Source organism: Danio rerio, chromosome 21, assembly GCF_052040795.2.
Source record: "Danio rerio strain M-AB ecotype USA chromosome 21, GRCz13ab, whole genome shotgun sequence".
NCBI classification, from domain to species: Eukaryota; Metazoa; Chordata; class Actinopteri; order Cypriniformes; family Danionidae; genus Danio; species Danio rerio.
In genome coordinates this window covers 3,887,527-3,907,953 of record NC_141041.1, presented here as the reverse complement: position 1 = coordinate 3,907,953, position 20,427 = coordinate 3,887,527, and the positions used below count along the sequence as shown (strand labels likewise).

The 20,427-nt window shown below is 38.4% G+C and overlaps 1 protein-coding gene across 12 annotated transcripts in view; it reads right to left on the bottom strand.

The window, feature by feature from the left end:
* Positions 1–20,427, bottom strand: part of ctif (CBP80/20-dependent translation initiation factor) — a 129,957-nt gene that overhangs the window by 50,557 nt on the left and 58,973 nt on the right. For 7 of the 12 annotated variants that reach the window (XR_015519782.1, XR_015519781.1, XR_015519785.1 and 4 more), the window contains exon 8: positions 10,548–10,624. Coding sequence is in view for 4 of the 12 variants with exons in the window: in XM_087300495.1 (XP_087156621.1) it covers positions 10,548–10,624 (77 nt within the window). In the remaining 8 variants the exon portion in view is untranslated. Of the gene's footprint in view, positions 1–2,123; positions 2,199–10,547; positions 10,625–20,427 lie in introns of all 12 variants that reach the window. The other 5 variants (XR_015519780.1, XR_015519779.1, XR_015519783.1 and 2 more) reach the window with 1 other exon arrangement.

The window sequence follows — 20,427 nt, the reverse complement described above, 5'->3', positions numbered from 1 at the left end:
GACCAATTTTTTTCCCTCCCATGTGGCACAGATGGGATGTGGCCCGTGTACATGTAAGCAGGGAAAAATCACATAGATTCCGATTTACTCAGATTCAGGCCTTGTTCATATGATGAAATTTATCCTGTATGAAACGGATCTGTTTCCTCGTGTCTGCAGTGTAAGCAGGTAGATCGGAACTTCACCTGTCAATGCAAGTCGTGCATCACTTGCAATATAGCGAACGATGTCAACACTGATGCTTTCTTTTAGAACAGACTTCAGCAAAGTCCACAGACTCATACACCCAAGCTTTTATTTTGTCAGGTAGCACAAGTATTTAAACATGTTAACGAGAGAGAGAGAGAGAGAGAGAGAGAGAGAGAGAGAGAGAGAGAGAGAGAGAGAGAGAGAGAGAGAGAGAGAGAGAGAGAGAGAGAGAGAGAGAGAGAGAGAGAGAGAGAGAGAGAGAGAGAGAGAGAGAGAGAGAGAGAGAGAGAGAGAGAGAGAGAGAGAGAGAGAGAGAGCAACATCTGCCATGTAAACAATATAAGCTAAACTAAAACTGTTGCATACATCAAGTGCATAAATCACGCCATGGACATTACATTAAGATGCCTGCTGGTTTGAGAAAAATCTCAATTAAAAGAAAATGGTCAAATGACAACTTTTCTGTCATATTTTAATGTAAAACAACTTTTCAAAAAGAATTTTAAAAATTAAATCCTGTGAGCAAATTAAATACAGCAGTTGAGAAATTGGCGCTCTTATTATCAGCTGTCAGTCAGCGCCCGCTCTTTTTTTCTTTTCTTTTTTTTTTCTTTGCCATGTGCAGTGTAAATGCAGACAATCGGATAAATTCACGTTTAAAAGATGATGTAAGCCGGCCATCAAAAAAAAAAAAAAAAATCATATACAATCACAAAATCTAAATTGACGATTAAGATCTGCAGTGTAAATGCAGCCATTTATTTGTAGTTTATTATTTATTATTTATTGATTGATGTATTTTTGTTTTAACATACATCATATAAAACTTAATAAAGAGAAAATTTCCTTGGTATCGAAATATTTATTTCTATTTTAGCTTACATGTTTAGTAAACAAGTAAACAAATCTTTTATTAAAAAAATAAAATAAAATAATTTATTTATTTTTTTTAATCGTTTTGCCACAAATTTCAGAACCTGGTGTCAATTTCCAAAACTTTAGACACAAAATCCACAGACATTGCCAAAATTGCTAATTTCCATATACAGTTGAAGTCAGAATTATTAGCCCCCCTGAATTATTAGCCTCGCTGTTCATTTTTCCCCCAATTTCTGTTTAACAGAGAGAAGATATTTTTCAGCACATTTCTAATCATTATAGTTTTAATATCTCATCTCTAATAACTGATTTATTTTATCTTTGCCATGATGACAGTAAATAATATGTGACTAGATATTCTTCAAGACACTTCTATACAGCTTAAAGTGACATTTAAAGGCTTAACTAGGTTAATTAGGTTAATTAGGCAGGTTAGGGTAATTAGGCAAGTTATTGTATAACGATGGTTTGTTCTGTAGACTATCGAAAAAAATATGTAGCTTAAAGAGGCTAATAATTATTGACCTTAAAATGGTTTTTAAAAAAAATGCTTTTATTCAAGCCAAAATAAAACAAATAAGACTTTCTCCAGAAGAAAAAATATTATCAGACATACTGTGAACATTTCCTTGCTCTGTTAAACATCATTTGAGAAATATTTAAAAAAAAAATTAAATTTAAAGGGGGGCGAATAATTCTGACTTCAACTGTGTATATATGAATGGATAAAATAAATATATAATACACAAATTAAAAACTAAATATATTTAAAATTGCATGTCTATGCTTTTGTTTTGTTACAAACAAATATTACGTTAGTAAACCATTTATTTTGTATGTGATTAATCCTGATTAATCTTTGCCCAGAATAAATTTTAATAACAGTAAGAAGGAAGTGTCCAGCCATCAGGATTACATCTGCAGGTGCAGAAGAAAGCAAACAGGAGGTTCAGAGTCCAGAAGACAAGAAGAGGGTTAGTCTGAAACCCGTCCCACAAGCTGACCGTCATCGTCCCGTGAGCAGACAGATCACAGGACTCGTTTGAGACACTGACCTGGAGACCCGACGCTTCCCTTCGGGCGACAACACCACAGTCAGCTGGTCCTGAGGAACTTCTGATTGGCTACGACTGGAGATGTTGACCAATGAACAATGAGGATGAGACAGGAACAAAATGAGCAGATTCAATAAAATGAAATTTAAATCTTAAATTAAAATAAATTATTACGACAGGAAATGATGACCAATGAACAATGAGCTCGAGACGGGGGAAAAGAGATTTGAGACAAAGCTCAACACTGAGAGGATAAAAATAAAATAGAATAAAATAAAAAGCTGTGATAAAATAAATAAAAAGTACAAAATATAGGATTAAATGATTGATAGAGTTATAGTGTGTTTAGGATCTAATGCAAAGGAAATCACTAATGAAAATTCTATAATAAGACTAACACTAATATTAATAATAATTAAAAACCAGTAGTAAATGATTGGGGCAGTTACGGTATAATTTGTACCTAATTAAAATAGAAAAAAATGTCAAAAAACAGAATTAAATTACTTATAAACTTTTTAAAAGAATTGCAACTTTAAAAAAAATAGTAAATGAGTAATATTTATGAAACGGTTTAATATTAAAATATATGTGTGTGTGTGTATGTATGACTTTGGTCAGGTATTGTAAAAAAAAATAATAATAATATATTATAGATTATTTATTATTTTTATTTTTTATATTATTATTATTTTTTTTTGGTTTTGTTTTTTTAACAATACCTGACCAAAGTCTTGTTGGCTATCCAAGTTTTAGGAACAATAAATAATAAGTTGACTTCTAGTTGATCATTTAGTATCAGAAGTGGCTTATGTGAAAAGCAAAGACCTCTAGATGACGCTTATTTGACCACAATAAAAGATGATCATGCCTTGAATATCAATTCTTTAATTACGACAGTCTGACTTTGCTTAGACTAAAGTCTTGTAACTGAACAGAAATAATGTCCAGTATAGAATATAAAGTCCTGCTGCAGTGGAGACAGAATGAATATTGTGTCTGACTCCATCATGAGCTTGGAGGACTGCATCATACATCTCTGCACTGACTCACATCACTGATTAATAAAGTCATCTGGAATGGCAAAGAAAGTGTTCCTGCAGGACTCCCAGAGCTCATAAAGAGTCTTTGGGTTCATCTTCAATGCCTCCTCCTTCATCTTACCTCAGATACGCACAATAATGTTCATGTCTGGTGACTGGGCTGGCCAATCCTAGAGCAGCTTTGATGTGGAGGCTGAAGTACGATAAGGAGCGCTATCCTGCTGGAGAATTTTCCCTCTCCTGTGGTTTGTAATGTAATGGGCAGCACAAATGTCTTGATACCTCAGGCTGTTGATGTTGATCATCCACTCTGCAGATCTCTCGCACGCCCCCATACTGAATGTAACCCCAAACCATGATGTTTCCTTCACCAATCTTGACTGATTTCTCTGAGAATCTAGGCTCCAAGTGGGTTCCAGTAGGTCTTCTGCAATATTTGTGATGATTGGGATGCAGATCAACAGATGATTCAGCAGAAAAATCTGCCACTTTTCCAAATGATCAATTAGAAGTTAAGTTATCATGTGTTGCTCTTACAACTGAGATCCACCACAAGACGTTTGACAGGTAGTGTGTATATTTAAATAAAAATTTAAGGCACAAGTAATAGGTATAAAATAAAATGAAAAAAGGAACAACATTATCCCATAAAAAATCAACATGTTAAACCAATGATGGTTGGTTGAATCATGAATGCTCAACCGTCCCCATAAGCTGTACTTTCTTCCCCCAAAATAATTCCCCAAGCTCTTTGAGCAAGTGTGGATATAGAGGATAAACATGCAAACAGACACACACACACACTTGATCAGAGTAACCTTCCCTCAGTTATTGGCTAATAATAAAGTGAAACTGCTGCCTTCCTGTGAGATTCTGTCAGCAAAATACAGCAAACTAACGTCGAGCGCGAGAAAGAAGAGGCAAGAAATGATGCCAACAAACACCACGAACACAGAGACTCTGGCAGAGCAATGTGGAGAACCACAAACAGCAGAACAACACCCTGACAGAGAAAGAGAGAGAGAGAGATAGAGAGAGATTGCCACAAACTCAAGACAACTCTAGACAAACCTAAAGCAAGAGCACTTCTTACAGTACGCTGTTTGGTTATACATTCATTCATTCTCTTGTCGGCTCAGTCCCTTTATTAATCCAGGGTCGCCACTGCGGAATAAACCGCCAACTCATCCAGCAAGTTTTTGCGCAGCGGATGCCCTTCCAGCCGCAACCCATCTCTGGGAAACATCCACACACACACACTCATACACTACGGACAATTTAGCCAACCCAATTCACCTGTACCGCATGTCTTTGGACTGTGGGGGAAACCGGAGCACCCGGAGGAAACCCACGCGAAGGCAGGGAGAACATGCAAACTCCACACAGAAACGCCAACTGAGCCGAGGTTCGAACCAGCGACCCAGCAACCTTCTTGCTGTGAGGCGACAGCACTACCTACTGCACCACTGCCTTGCCCTGTTTGGTTATAATTATTTATAATTATATTATTATTTATAATTAATTATTATATTATTATTTATAATTAATATAATTATTAATTACTTATTTCTATTTATTATTTTTATTGTCTTAAATACTTTTATTTTATTATTATTATAAATTGTATTTAATTATATTTATTTACAGTGTATATAATATACGCAGCTGAAGTCAGAATTATAAGCCCTTCTTTGAATTTTAAAAACAAAATTTTATATTTCCCAAATGATGTTTAACAGAGCAAGGAAATTTTGAAAGTATGTCTGATAATTTTTTTCTTCTGGAGAAAGTCTTATTTTAATTCGGCTGGATAAAAACAGATTTTATTTTTTTAAACACAATTTTAGGGACAAAATTATTAGCCCTTGTAAGCCCATTTTTACTTGATTATCTGAAGTTTTCAGCTTAAAGTGACATTTAAAGACTTAACTAGGTTAATGAGGCAAGTTATTGTACAGTACAAAATGACAAAACAAAATAGCTCAAATTGGAGCCAAAATTTAATTGAAAACTGAAAAATCTGACTTTTTTTGTTGCATCATTTAGTCCTTTTCTTTTTTTGATGTACAGCGGGGAAAATCAGTATTGAACATGTCACCATTTTTGTCGGAAAACGTATTTCTGAAGGTGTCATTGACTCAATTTTCCCCAGAAGTTGATAGCAATCAAAGAAATCCATAAATGCAAGGAAGACTAATCTAATTAGTTTACACATGAAGTTCTGTGTAATAAAACGAAATGACGCAGGGAAAAGTATTGAACACATGAAGAAAGGGAGGTGTAGTTCAGCAGCGAAAGCCCAGACAGCAGCTGAAATCTCTCAGCAGTTCTTTAGTAACCCTCTGCCGTTCCTCAGTGTAAATGAATATCAGCTGCTACATGAGCAGGAGGATGAAGATGAAACCAGGGTGAACATTTCAGCAAGACAATGATCCAAAACACAGACAAGGAGACTCTCCAATGAAAATCAAGCTGTAGAATGGCCCAGCCAATCACCCGACCCCAATCCAATAGAAAATACAGAATAAAGCTCAGATTTGAGACCCACAGAAGCATCAACAATTTGACACTCACACCTGAGCAATGCAGGTGACTTCATTCTCCATATGAGAGGTGTCTTAAAGCTGCAGCACAAAAAAAAAGGCTTTTATATAAAGAATTAATTACATTGAGTTCTTTCTCCTTCTGTCATTTCATTGTTATTAAACACAATATTTTCAGATTTTTTTATTTTATATATTTTTATTTATATATATATTTTTTATGTTTGTATTGTTTGGGGTTTTCCAAAATCTGGTTCAATTCCACGTCAACAGCTCCTTTAGAAAAATTATTCCTAGGAAAAAAAACATGAAGTGTTGAATACTCCCCCCACTGTATTTATTAGGAAAAGAAAGTTTTTTTTATAAATTAAAAAATATAATATATACACCAAGCTTTTTTGGTGTAAGTTTTTTTTGTTATCCAAGCATTTTTCTGAAGTACATAATTGTATTTCTTCTGGACTCAGATTTAGTTGACGGTTTAATCTGTGACTCTCCTGACTCAAAGGCAGCAGAAGGCCACTAACGGACAGGCAGCAGTGCATTGTGGGCCATTATTCACACATAAACCGTCTATTCTGTTCCACGCGTCCAGTCAAAGCAAGAGCTCGGTCCTGAATAAAAGTTTTCGATAAAAAAAAGCAGACATGAGAAGCGTCCAGCCGGACTCACACAAGGACATCAGACACCGCTTTTCTTCACACAAACAAAGCCTGAACAACAGACGGCTTCGCTTTCTCTCTCGCCCTCCGCTTCTGGACCAAAATATTTGCTTTCTTTCCTTTTTTTTTTTTCCCGCGGTTTCTTAGCAACAGCAAATTACAACAGAGAACTTTTCAGATGAGGTCAAAGTCAAATCGCGCAAAAGAAAGAGACGAGGCAGAAGACACATTGCAGATTTCAAGTGAAGATTGTGACTTGTGACAGATGCAGAAACACAACACACGCATCTTAAGAGCAGTGGCGCCTGCAGCCGTACGGCTGTGCGCACCATGAGAGGGCGGGAATTAATGCCACTCTTTTAATTTATTTATTACATAATTTAAATGGGTTATTAAACAGTATACACTACGATATATTGACAAAGCAAGAAAGAATGAGAATAAATAAAGGTGTGTGTTTGTGTGTTGTAAAGTGTGTATGTACTTGCATGGTTGGAGTTGGGTAAAGAAATCAGTTGGCTTTAGTTTTGCTGGCGGTTTTGCCCACCTAAAAATTACAATTTAGATAGCTATTGTTTAAAACAAGGTTAAAAATGAGTAAATACTCTTTAAAACAGATACATCTAATTGAGAAATTTGCCAAAAGGCCTAAAACTGATGATACAAATACTGATCTCTGGCAGGGGGTGGAGACTGCAGTATCATTAGCACCTAAAGGCTGATTTATAGTTCTGCGTCAAACGCCGGCGTATGTTACGGCGCTGACGTGCACCTCTCAAAAAATGTAACTACACGTCGCAACGACGCGTAGCGCAAGCTCTGTGATTGGTCGGCTTGGTATTGCTGACGAGTCTGGGCGGGACCGAGAGCCGCGTGAGCCCGATGGAGCGATTGTTTACAAGTGTGGAGTCCCGTGAAGGAGCTCCGGATGGAAAGTTTTGTTTTGTGTTTACCTCATAGTTAAAGTTGTTGCACGTCTGCCGGTTCCTGCCTCATTATGAGCGAGTTTGAGCCACTTGTACATCCCGGAAGTGTTCAGGAAAAGCAAAACAGCAGCGAAGAAACTCGACACAGAGGAACATTTACACCTCACTGCCAACTAGCGTTTAGGAAGTGTTAATGGAGACCAACAGAGACAGCGCGCAGAAGTATAAATGCACAGCTACGCACGCTGCATGCGCCGTGGGTTACGCCGGTCACCTGACGCAGAAGTGTAAACCAGGCTTAAGCCGGTTAACTGTCTCTTTCATCAGACAGATCAGATCCAGCCTCCTTGCATGGAACGGCTACCATTCAAGGTGTTTTAAACCAGACTGGCATAAATAAGCAGAGATCTGCATTCTCACAATGAGTTTGAGTTTTTTCACCCTTACTTCCAACCGAATTTGTTCCACCGAAGTAATGAGGGAACGTGTTCAGTGCTGTTGCGAATGCTTTGTAAACGCCTGTCCTGCTTATTCAAAACACTTGATTGAATGAATTAAATTGTAATTGACCGGCGCAACATGGAAAACTATTTAATACAGGCTTCTCTTATATTTCACTTTCATTTTATTTAGGCTAGATTATTACTTTATTTGACAATCCAGTTCGTGATTCGGTACTGTTAGCGGATTTGTTTTGAAGCACTTCACCTCAAATGTTATTCGTTCTTCTATTGTGCGTAGAAGACAACTGACCAAGAAAACTATTTAAATAAAGAGAAAAACTGGCGAGGCAGTGGCGCAGTAGGTAGTGCTGTCGCCTCACAGCAAGAAGATCACTGGGTCACTGGTTCGAGCCTCAGCTCAGTTGGCGTTTCTGTGTGGAGTTTGCATGTTCTCCCTGCGTTCGTGTGGGTTTCCTTCGGGTGCTCCGGTTTCCCCCACAGTCCAAAGACATGCGGTACAGGTGAATTGGGCAGGCTAAATTGTCTAGACTAAGCCGAAAAGAAAACGAATGAATGAAAGAGACAACTACATATGTAATTCGTTTTAAAAAGATATTTTTTCAAAGAAAAATATACTTTTGTTTGAGCCCGTCCACCACGGCCGGAGTGGGACTCCTTTTTAGCTCTGGAGTTTCAAGCCTAAGACCGGCTCACTTCAGTCGACGACTGACTATATTAAAATAACGTCATTTACAATTCAGTTTCAAATGACACTAACATGTCTTTTTCAAGGACACAGCTGCTTTAGAACTTCATAAACATGAGAACATTAATGCTTTATAGATATCCAGTCCTTTGTAACGGTCGTCACACACACACACAAAAAACATATGTACCCCTACATAAGTAACCCAAACAGAATTTTCACAGTATTACTGTTGCAACCAGCTCAATGTTGCAACATTAGAGAGACAATACGGACCAGGTAAATTGAAAAGAAAAATGATTTATTAACAAAACATAATTAACAAAAGTATTTAAAGCAATCAAAGTCAGTATAAGTGAAAGTCAGTAGTGAAAAGCATGTGTATGGAAGTGTTCTGAGCTCATGATCCAAACACTAACTAAGATAAATCAAAAACGCCAAGCAGAGACGGCCGGCTAATCGAGCTCCGTCCCATACAGAATGCCGGACTCCTTATAAACACCACACAATGGGTCTCAGGTGGGATGACCCACCCACCAATCTGCAATCATCATGCAGGCTCTGCAAATCACAAAATTCATATACAAACAGGTCCCACATGGGACCTAACAATTATACTCTGGTGAGGTTCGAACTCGGATCGGCCGTGTCGCAATGTAACGTGCTAACCACTAGACCTTGATGGCACTGTTAAGGATTGTAGTTATCTGCTGCTATTGATGTCTACTCTTTTTCCCGCCTTTTTAGATTTCTGATCAAGTTACGTCAGATTTATTAATGTAGTGAATCATCTGATTTTCATTGAGAAGGTATAATATTCATTAACATTAATTAATATTCATTAAGGTGCCGCTGTTTGGGGTGGAATGTGGTTCAGCCCGCAGGGTTAATGATGATCATTATTAACCTGCGGGCTGCATTTTGCTCACGGGGCTGCGAGAAAATAAATAAAAAGAGCGGCGCTGCAGCAAAATAATGAATAAAAAGAGTGAAGCAATGGTCAAATATACAAATAAATGAAAAAAGTGCAACTGCTGAAAGTGCAAGCAGCAAGGGACACCGAAAAAACGGACTGGCCCACCGGGAATTCTCCCGGTTCTCCCGATTAGCCAATCCGGGCCTGCCGTCCACGACTCAACTGTGCAGGTGGATGATTTTCGGTCAGTGGAAAGTAAGGATTTAATTAATGCTTCACTAATTGTGCTGTATTACAATCTTCTGTCATATACAAGCATTTTTTTAAAGTGTCATAAGTTTAAAGATTGCGTCTTGAGCATGTTTTTTTTTTCCTTTGTGCTGATGTGATTTTATTACATTTAGATTTCAAAGAAAATATATTAATTTTAAAAAGGAAATGAATAGATGAATGTCATAACGATTATCCTTAATGCTGCCTTTGACAGTAAGCATCAGTGTTTCTTGATATGATTGGGAGAAGGGGGCGGGGCGGTGCTGGATTTGTGCAAACCTTCGAATAAAATCCTGCAGGCGCTTTCAGGTTCGCTCGCTCGCTCGCTCACTCACTCACTCACTCACTCACTCACTCACTCACTCACTCACTCACTCACATCTTTATAAGGACTTCTCATAGCTGTAATGAGGTTTCTACTGTAAAGACTGTATATTCTCTCCATCTCCCCCTAAACCAGTCCTCTTACAGACACGATCTGCAGTTTTACATTTGCAAAATACTTCATTCTGTCTGATTTAGGAGCTGTTTTACTCATGGAGACCAAAACAAATGTCCCCACAAGGTAGAAATTTACTGGTATCACTATACTTGTGGGGACATTGGTCATAGAAAAGATGCAAAAACAGTATAAGCGCACACGCACACACACACGCACGCACGCACACACGCACGCACGCACGCACGCACGCATACACGCACGCACGCACGCACACGCACACGCACACACACACACACACACACACACACACACACACACACACACACGCGCACGCACACACACAAGAGCTGTGTGTTTTTATACCAGAGGTATTAATGTGACGTATTTGCCAAATTTTAACTTCAATATTTAACTTCAATAACTCTTAAATATGTGGAAGATTTCGAGGTGATGGGAGGTTTGAGACTCACCGGCGGTCGTTCCTGCGGCGGCGAAACAGCTTTTTAGTGTGTGCGATTTCAGCTTCATTAGGCATAGGAGGAAAAACCTGCAGACACAGAACGAAAACACACACATGAGAAACACACGAATAGTAACTGCCACGGTGGCTCAGTGGTTATCAACTTATCCAGCATGCGTTTTCCTTCCAGTCGCAACCCAGTACTGGGAAACCCCTATACACACTCATTCACTACGGCTGACTTAGTTTCTTCAAATCCCCTGTGTCCAAGTGTTTGGACTGTGGGAAAACCGGAGCACCTGGAGGAAACACACACCAACACAGGGAGAACATGCAAACTCCACACAGAAATGCCAACTGACCCAGGCGTAACTCGAACCAGCGATCTACTGCTGTGAGGTGATAGTGCTAACCACTGCGCTGCCATTTTTAATTATTACATCTCGTAAATAATGTATGTACATTATATCGTGATCATTAATAACATGAATTACCGCTCTCACACACGTACACACACACACACACACACACACACACACACACACACACACACACACACACACACACACACACACACACACACACACACACACACACACATACAAATGCACACACAACCATGTAGACACATGCAAATATGCACAAGTACACACACACACATCATTTAAACTCACGTATACACGCGCACACACATACACACACAAACAAACACACACTCACACACAAACACAATCTCACAAATACTCACGCATGAACCAACACACACACACACATACAAACACACACACACGCACACAAACATGCACAAACACAGACAAGCGCACGCGCACACACACACACACACACACACACACAACCATGAAGACGCATACAAATATGCACAAGCACACACACACACACACATCATTTAAACGCACACATACACGCGCACACACACACACACACACACACACACACACACACACACACACACACACACACACACACACACACACACACACACACACACAAGCTCAAATATGCACAGACAAGCACACACACACACACACACAAACTCACAAATTCTCACGCATGAACCAACACACGCACACAAACACACACAAACATGCACACAGACAAGCACACACACACACAAACATGCACACATGAACAAACATGCGCGCACACAGACACAGACACACACACACAGACACACACACACACACACACACACACACACACAAATGCATACAAATATGCACAAGCACACGCACGTACATGCACACAAACACACACACATGAATAAACGCACACACACGCATACAAAAGCACACACAAATGCATATGCATATAAACACAAAAATATGCACAAGCACAGACAAGCGCACATACACATGCACAAGCACACACACAAGCAAACACACACACATACATACAAATGTACACACACACAAACACATACAACACACACAAATACACACAAATGCACACGCACATACACACACACAAACATGCACACAAACACACAAATGCACACACACAAATGCATACAAACACACAAAAACGAAAAAATAAGCACAAACGCACAAGCACAGACAAGCACACACACACAAACACACAAATGCACACACAAGCACATAAACATACACAAACATGCATAAAAACGCACACAAGCACACACACACTCTTGTACAGCTATCTTTATGAGGACTTCTCACAGCTGTAATGATGTTTCTACTGTACAGACTGTATATTCTCTCCATCTCCCCCTAAACCAGTCCTCACACAGACACGATCTGCAGTTTTACAAAATACTTCATTCTGAGTGATTTACTTTCTTCATGAAGACCAAAAAATGTCCCCACAAGGTCAAAATGTACTGGTATTGCTATTCTAGTGGGGACATTTGGTCGAAAGGAATAAAACACCATGCATAATACAAGTTACACACACACATACACACACACACACACACACACACACACACAGTCCTCATGATTTCTGTAAGTGACCCGTCAGAATCTCTCAAGCCAAAACCGCTGCATGCCGATTGGCTGCCTGTGATTGGACACAGATGTGGCGGGAGATTAGTGTAATTGTTTACTTTTCCTCGTCGGCACGGTAATGAGGGCTTCTAAGGCATGACTCCGCCCACATACACAAATCACAGCCAAAGACGGACACTGAGAGTCGCCAGCGTTCATTTCATTACAAGAAAACAACAGAAACTGAAGAGAAAACAAGCTCAGGAAGACTTCATGATGACTAAAACTCTGCGTTAAAGAGCTGGCAGAAACATTCAGCTATGAACGAGCCCCATTCTGAAGGCAAAATGTAAAAAAGCTGCCATTGTTTATGTGCTTTCAAACCTGTAAGACTGACCGACTCTGCAGAGACACAGACACTCCGCTTACGAAGAACATTCAGGGCTCTTTTACAAACACACACTTTTAAACTCTCATGTATTCAATAACATTACATTACATTTACTCGTTTAGCAGGTGCTTTTATCCACAGCGGACGAGAGTGAGGATAAAGGAAGCACTTCATCAGAGAGCTGCAGCATTCAAATGCTACGACAAGACTTTTTGCCCTTCAGAGATGAATACATCTTTTTTTATGTTCCCTCTATTGCATCCAAAATAAACAATTGTTTTGATATTATATATGCGTCTGTGCTGTGTATTTTCATTAAGCATATACACCAGGAGTATACAATTGGTGGCCCGCGGGCCACATGCCGCCCAGAATCAACCTTCGAGTGGCCAAGACTGTGGTTCCGCCCATAGATAATAAATTAATATATATTATTCATAAATTGTTATTTAATATAATTTATATATATATATATATATATATATATATATATATATATATATATATATATATATATATATATATATATATATATATATATAAATATAAATAAATAAATATAAATATATATATATATATATATATATATATATATATATATATATATATATATTTATTTATTTATTTATTTATAAATATTTATTTATATATATATATATATATATATATATATATATATATAAATAAATATTTATAAATAAATAAATAAATAAATATATATATATATATATATATATATATATATATATATATATATAAATAAATATTTATAAATAAATAAATAAATAAATATATATATATATATATATATATATATATATATATATATATATATATATATATATATATATATATATATATATATATATGACTGAACCGCATTCTTTTCTGGCGCCCCCCTGGATATACAGCGCCCTTAGCATTTGCCTATGTTGCCTATGCCACGGGCCGGCCCTGAGTTGGCTGAGTGTTGTAAATACTCGCGCTCACCTCCCTCACGACAGAGCGCACAGAAGATAAATGACGTAAGTACATAATAACCGGTTATGATTATTACTGAACCGATACCTTATTGTCCGCGTCTGCATCGCGGTGCACCGAAGAAACAATTAATTGACACCCCTATACAGGACAATACTTTGCAATTTATTTAGAGCCTTTTTTACAGAGTCCGGCAATTTGTAGTCCCCTCACACACAGTTTATGAACGTGCCCTACGCTACCGTAAATTAAAACCACCAACTTTGTGTTGTAGCCACACACTTTCAGAGCATTCACTAATGGTTGATATTTCAGCATTTTTTCTGAATAGCACAGATCCACGTATGAGTCAAAACAGCAGCCTACTTCCATAATCAGAATGTTTTTCAATACTTCATCCACAACAACAATATCAGGAGTGTTTGGAAAATCTCTAATGACAGTACTCAGAACGTGCATTACTGCTCAATGATGGAAACCAGTTCATTCGTACAGTCTTGTTAATGTATAGTGCACTGTGCACACACACACCTAGAAGATTATAAATGAATCATTGTAAATATACTGACTATTATTGTTTTTATATTTGTTTAATCCTAAAATGTTGATAGTTAAATGTGGTTTATTCTGATGTATTTTGTATTGATTTGTATGAATAATGTGATAAAGTGAATAATATATAATATATTGAATTTTAATGTGATATATTGAATAATATGATGTATTGTTGATATTTTATTTAATTATTATACATAAATATATTATTTTACGTTTGTTTTTTACTACTACTATTTACAGTTTTTTTATTATATATATATGTATGTTACTTTTTATGTAAACTTTATAACTTAAAACATTTGTCCTGCCAATAAAGCAATTATTGAATTGAATTGAACTGAATTGAGAGAGAGAGAGAGAGAGAGAGAATGTGTAAGGGTGTGTGTGTGTGTGCGTGTCTGTGTGTGTGGCTACCGTTGCAGTCCTGCAGGATGTCACTAGTTGGCCGTCTCGTTTCTAATGTTCTCCAGATGATAATCACAACCACACCAAACACACAAGGAGACTTCAAAGCTCCTAAATATGTCAATATTTACACAAGGCCCAAACTGAGGAAAGCGAGGCACGAGTTTTCCTCCGCCATGATTAAAGTGCTCAGTTATTATTCCAGCGCACATAAAGCGTCAACATTTCAAATTCTTTAAAGTAAGCTCAGAACACAGCCTAAAACACGCAGAGGAGGAGAAAAAAAAAACAAAAGCATGCGAGCAGGAATGCGGTGAATAATGATAGCAGAATAAAGGGAGGAGATCTGCGGTTTATTTTAGATGAGGGCTGATTGTTTTTTCTTTCAGTGTGAAACAATACGAGTGAGCGTGCGTGTCTGAGCTGACAGATGAAAGCGGCTGACACACGGATCTGCACGTCCCGCTGAGCCTCCTCTGACCCGTGGCTACACGACTGACGGAGAGGAAACTGAGGCCCGCCGACACATTCCAGTGGTCACAGGTCACAGCGGAACCAGTGCGACCCCTCCCACTCTTAAATGATTGGCTGGAGCGATGATGTAATGAGGATGTAAGGGTGAGAACAGAAGTGGTGTCAATCAAATGTCAAATACGTTGCTAGCATCATTTAACACTACGCTAAAATGTTTCAACAAACTACCATGTTTTAGCACACTGCTAACTGTATTCAGCGCTTGATCTAGCCCTCTGGTAGTTTATTTTAATGGAATGCTAGGGTGTTTTAGCACTATACTAGCATTGTTAAGCACACTGTTAGCATTAACAAACTGCATATTTAAGCACCACAATGCTAATATATTTTAACACTATTTAACACCCTGCTAACATGTTTAAACAAACTAACATGTTTTAGCACACTGCTAACATGTTTCTAGTGTGACCTATGACTCTGGTAAAATGTTTCTAACATGTCGTAATGCAATGCTAGCATGTTCTAGTGCAATTCTAACATGAACCATGAATCAGGTTAAAATACCACAATGTTAGTATGATTTAGCACCATTTAACACTCTTATATGTTTTAACAAACTAACATGTCTTTGTCACACTACCAGGCTGAATAATAACAAAGCTTACATGTTTCTAGTGTTTCTAACATGTCTTAAGGCAATGCTAGCATGTTTAGTAAAGTTCTGACATGATTGAGCACATTGTTAGCATTAATTAACAAACTGTTAATCAGGTTTAAATACCACAATGCTAATACAATTTAGCACTATTTAAAACATGTTTTTAATCACACTACTAGGCTGAATAATAAAATTAGCATGTTTTATTATATTGCTAACATGTTTCTAATGTGATCTACGATGTGATTTGATCTGTTTGTAGTGTGATCCTGTTTCTAACATGTCTTAACGCATTGTTAGCATGTTATAGTACAGTTCTGACATGATTAAGCACACTGTCAGCATCAACAAACTGTTAACCAGGTTTAAATACCACAATGCTAACACAATTTAGCACTATTTAACACTAACATGTTTTAACAAACTAACATGTTTTAGCACACTGCTAACATTATTTGGCACACTACCGCCCTGAAATATCAAACTGCTAGCATGTTTTACCACATCGCTAATATAATCTACCACTCTGGAAACATGCTTCTTACATGTCTTAATGCAATGCTAGCATGTTTAGTAGAGTTCTAACATGATTAAGCACACTTAGCATTAACAAACTGTTATCAGGTTAAAATACCACAACGCTAATGCAATAGAACACTCTGCTAACATGTTTTTAAAAAACTAACATGTTTTAACACTCTGCTAACAGTATTCAGCACACTACTGCCCTAAATTATCACACTGCTAACATGTTTTATCACATGGCTAACATGATCTACCACCCTGATAATATGTTTTAACAAACTAACATGTTGTAGCACACTGCTAACAGTATTCAGCACACTACTGACCTGAACTATCACACTGCTAACATGTTTTATCACATTGCTAACATGTTCAAGTTCTGACATGATTAAGCACATTGTTAGCATTAATGAACAAACTGTTAATCAGGTGTAAATAACACAATGCTAATACAATTTAGCAGTATTTAAAACATATTTTAACAAACTAACATGTTTTAGCACACCGCTAACAATGTTCAGCCCACTACTGACCTGAATTATCACACTGCTAACATGTTTTATCACATGGCTAACATGATCTACCACCCTGATAACATGTTTTCAACATATCTTAACTCAATGCTAGCATGTTTATTAAAGTTCTGACATGATTAAGCACACTGTTAGCATTAACAAACTGTTATCAGGTTTAAATACCACAACGCTAATGCACTAGAACACTCTGCTAACATGTTATAACAAACTAACATGTTGTAGCACTCTGCTAACAGTATTCAGCCCACTACTACCCTGAATTATCACACTGCTACCATGTTTTGTAACATGGCTAACTGATCTACCACCCTGATTACATGTTTCTAACATATCTTAACGCAATGCTAGCATGTTTAGCAGAGTTCTGACATGATTAAGCACATTGTTAGCATTAATGAACGAACTGTTAATCAGGTGTAAATAACACAATGCTAATACAATTTAGCAGTATTTGAAACATGTTTTAACAAACTAACATGTTTTAGCACACTGCTAACAGTATTCAGCCCACTACTGCCCTGAATTATCACACTGCTAACATGTTTTATCACATGGCTAACAAGATCTACCACCCTGATAACATGTTTCTAACTTATCTTAACACAATGCTAGCATGTTTAGTAGAGTTCTGACATGATTAAGCACATTGTTAGCATTAATTAACAAAATGTTAATCAGGTTTAAATACCACAACGTTTATACAATTTAGCAGCATTTAATACATGTTTTAACAAGCTAACATGTTTTAGCACACTGCTAACAGTATTAAGCACACTGCCATCCTGAATTATCACACTGTTAGCATGTTTTATCACATGGCTAATTCTGTGCATTTTTCTGACAACGAATAAAGAAAACGGATATAATGCGGATACACCAAAATAATCAGATGTGTGCAGGCTGTCTGAACAAAAGCAGAGCGTCCCGTGTGAGATCTGCTCATCTGAGTCTGTGTTTCTAAAGTTAGCGTCTGGCGGCCTCAGAAAAGTCTTTGTTAGCATCACTATTGCAGGATGACTGAACCCGAGCCCTTTCCTGAGCATGAGTCAGTGTCACGACTTTCCGAATTCCAGGAGGGAAAGTGACACAGGAATTCCTGCGCCGCGAGCGGGAGGAATGAGGAAGACAATGAGCCATCAGTCAAACAGACGAACACTTGGCTTGAAAGAGAGAGAGACGCTGGATGCCCTCCAGATGAAGCATGTTAACTGTCGTGTACACACACACACACACACACACACACACACACACACACACACACACACACACACACACACACACACACACACATACACACACACACACAGTAGTTCTCACAGTAGTTGATCAACAAAGTTTGAGTTTTTTTTATGAATCTAACTGTACTACAACCTTATCCCTGCTGAAAAATCCAGTTTAAACCAGCCTAGGCTGGTTGGCTGGTTTTAGCTGGTCGACCAGGCTGGTTTTAGAGGGGTTTTGGCCATTTCCAGGCTGGTTTCCAGCTATTTCCAGCCTGGTCTCAGCTGGTCAGGCTGGGGGATGACCAGCTAAAACCAGCTTGACCAGCCTAGCCAAGCTGGAAGTCCAGCCAAAACCAGCTATGTCCAGGTTAAACCAGGCTGGTCAAGCTGGTTTTAGCTGGATTTGGCTGGTCATTTTCCAGCCTGACCAGCTAAGACCAGGCTGGAAATGGCTGGAAACCAGCCTGGAAATGGCCAAAACCCCTCTAAAACTAGGCTGGTCAACCAGCTAAAACCAGCCTAGGCTGGTTTAAGCTGGATTTTTCAGCAGGGATTAAAATAAATTAAAGAGGTGGCACAGTGGTCAGCAGGGGCGTAGCAACCAGGGGGGACGGAGTATATGTTCCCCTCACTTTTAGAGATGGACCATTTAGAAACAGGTGATAAATAATTATATGAATGTAAACTTTTGGATTTCATACAGCTCTCCCTCCCACTTTTAAAATGTCCACTACACCCCTGTTAGCGCTGCCGCCTCACAGCAAGAAGGTCGCTGGTTCGAGTCCCGACTGGGCCAGTTAGCATTTCCTTGTGGAGTTTGCATGTCCCATAGCCCAAACAAATGTGCTGTAGGGGAATTGGGTAGCCGCGCCGGTGTGTAGCCGGTGATAGTAAATCCATATGATGGCTAGAATGAGGAATTCTTCTACTTCCTGTTTTACGGTGTTCGACAACAAACTTTTTGGTGCGTTACTGGCAATGTCACCAACCGAAACTTGGTTGATGGAAAGATGACTGAGAGGAGTTATTTCTAAAGCAGGATTTCTCATGACCATACTTCGAGAAGTACATGTTAAAGGGTCACGAAACACCAAAACACATGTTTTGAGCTGTTGACAGTCGTATATGTGTCCCACACTGCTAAAAACACTATTAGGACACCTATATTTCACTAAAAAGTGTAAATTGGTTGTTTTTGCGTTATTTCAAGCAAATTCGTACTTCCGGTTTGAAACGAATTTTTGAAGCTGCGTCACGGTCATGACATAATAGCGTGTATTCCAGCGTGCAGACTGGACGTCTGTGCCAGAGTGTGTCTTATTACGTCTTACAGTGTGATGCATTAATGCATAAGTAAAGCTTGGTTCAAACCAATCAGCGCGTTCTATTGTGCAACTTCATTAATATTCATTACTGTCACAGTGTTTAGACGACAGAGACGCCACGTTGTGTTGGCAAAACAAGCGTGAAGTGTTGCTTTTATAGTTTGCTGCCGTTAAGTTTTGTTTTCATTTTCTCTCTTTGAGAGCTCAGACTCACGTGTGGATTAACAGTGTACGCGACGCTCGACAACAATAACTTACGTGTCTAAGGAGGATTATTGTTTACCTGAGAGCTGTTCTCATCTGCAAACGCTGAGATCCGGATTCGCTTGTAGTCTCCTCTTAATAAAGACGCGGCTGTAGTTGCTGGTGATTGTCCTGTCTCTACAGATTTGGTAAGTGAGCGACCAGTGCTCTTTGTTTATTCAGTTCGTATTTTATTCGTATCGGAAAAACTATTGCACCGAGTGTAAACAAGTTAGCACTACAACCAAACTTTAACCTCGTGTAGGGTTTTTACCGCATTTAGTGACCGGAATAACACACACGGCTTTCTGACACTACCTGCCGTGAGCATCTAAGTTTCCGGGAAATGCTGATGTTTTTTTTCTCTCAATCGCCATGCGGTATCAAACATTGCATGAAAAATACACGCTTACAGCAGCTCCTCGAATCAAATATTTAGCTTGTCGCGAGGGACATGAATGAATTCTCTAAATGAAAGACAGTTAAAGTCCACCATTTAATAATTTGGCAAATAATTCGGCTACAGATGCCCATGTAAACACAGTCGCGTGCCCAAATAGACACTCCCACACCGTGCCTCTTTTCTTCCTCCGACACTCCCCCCTAA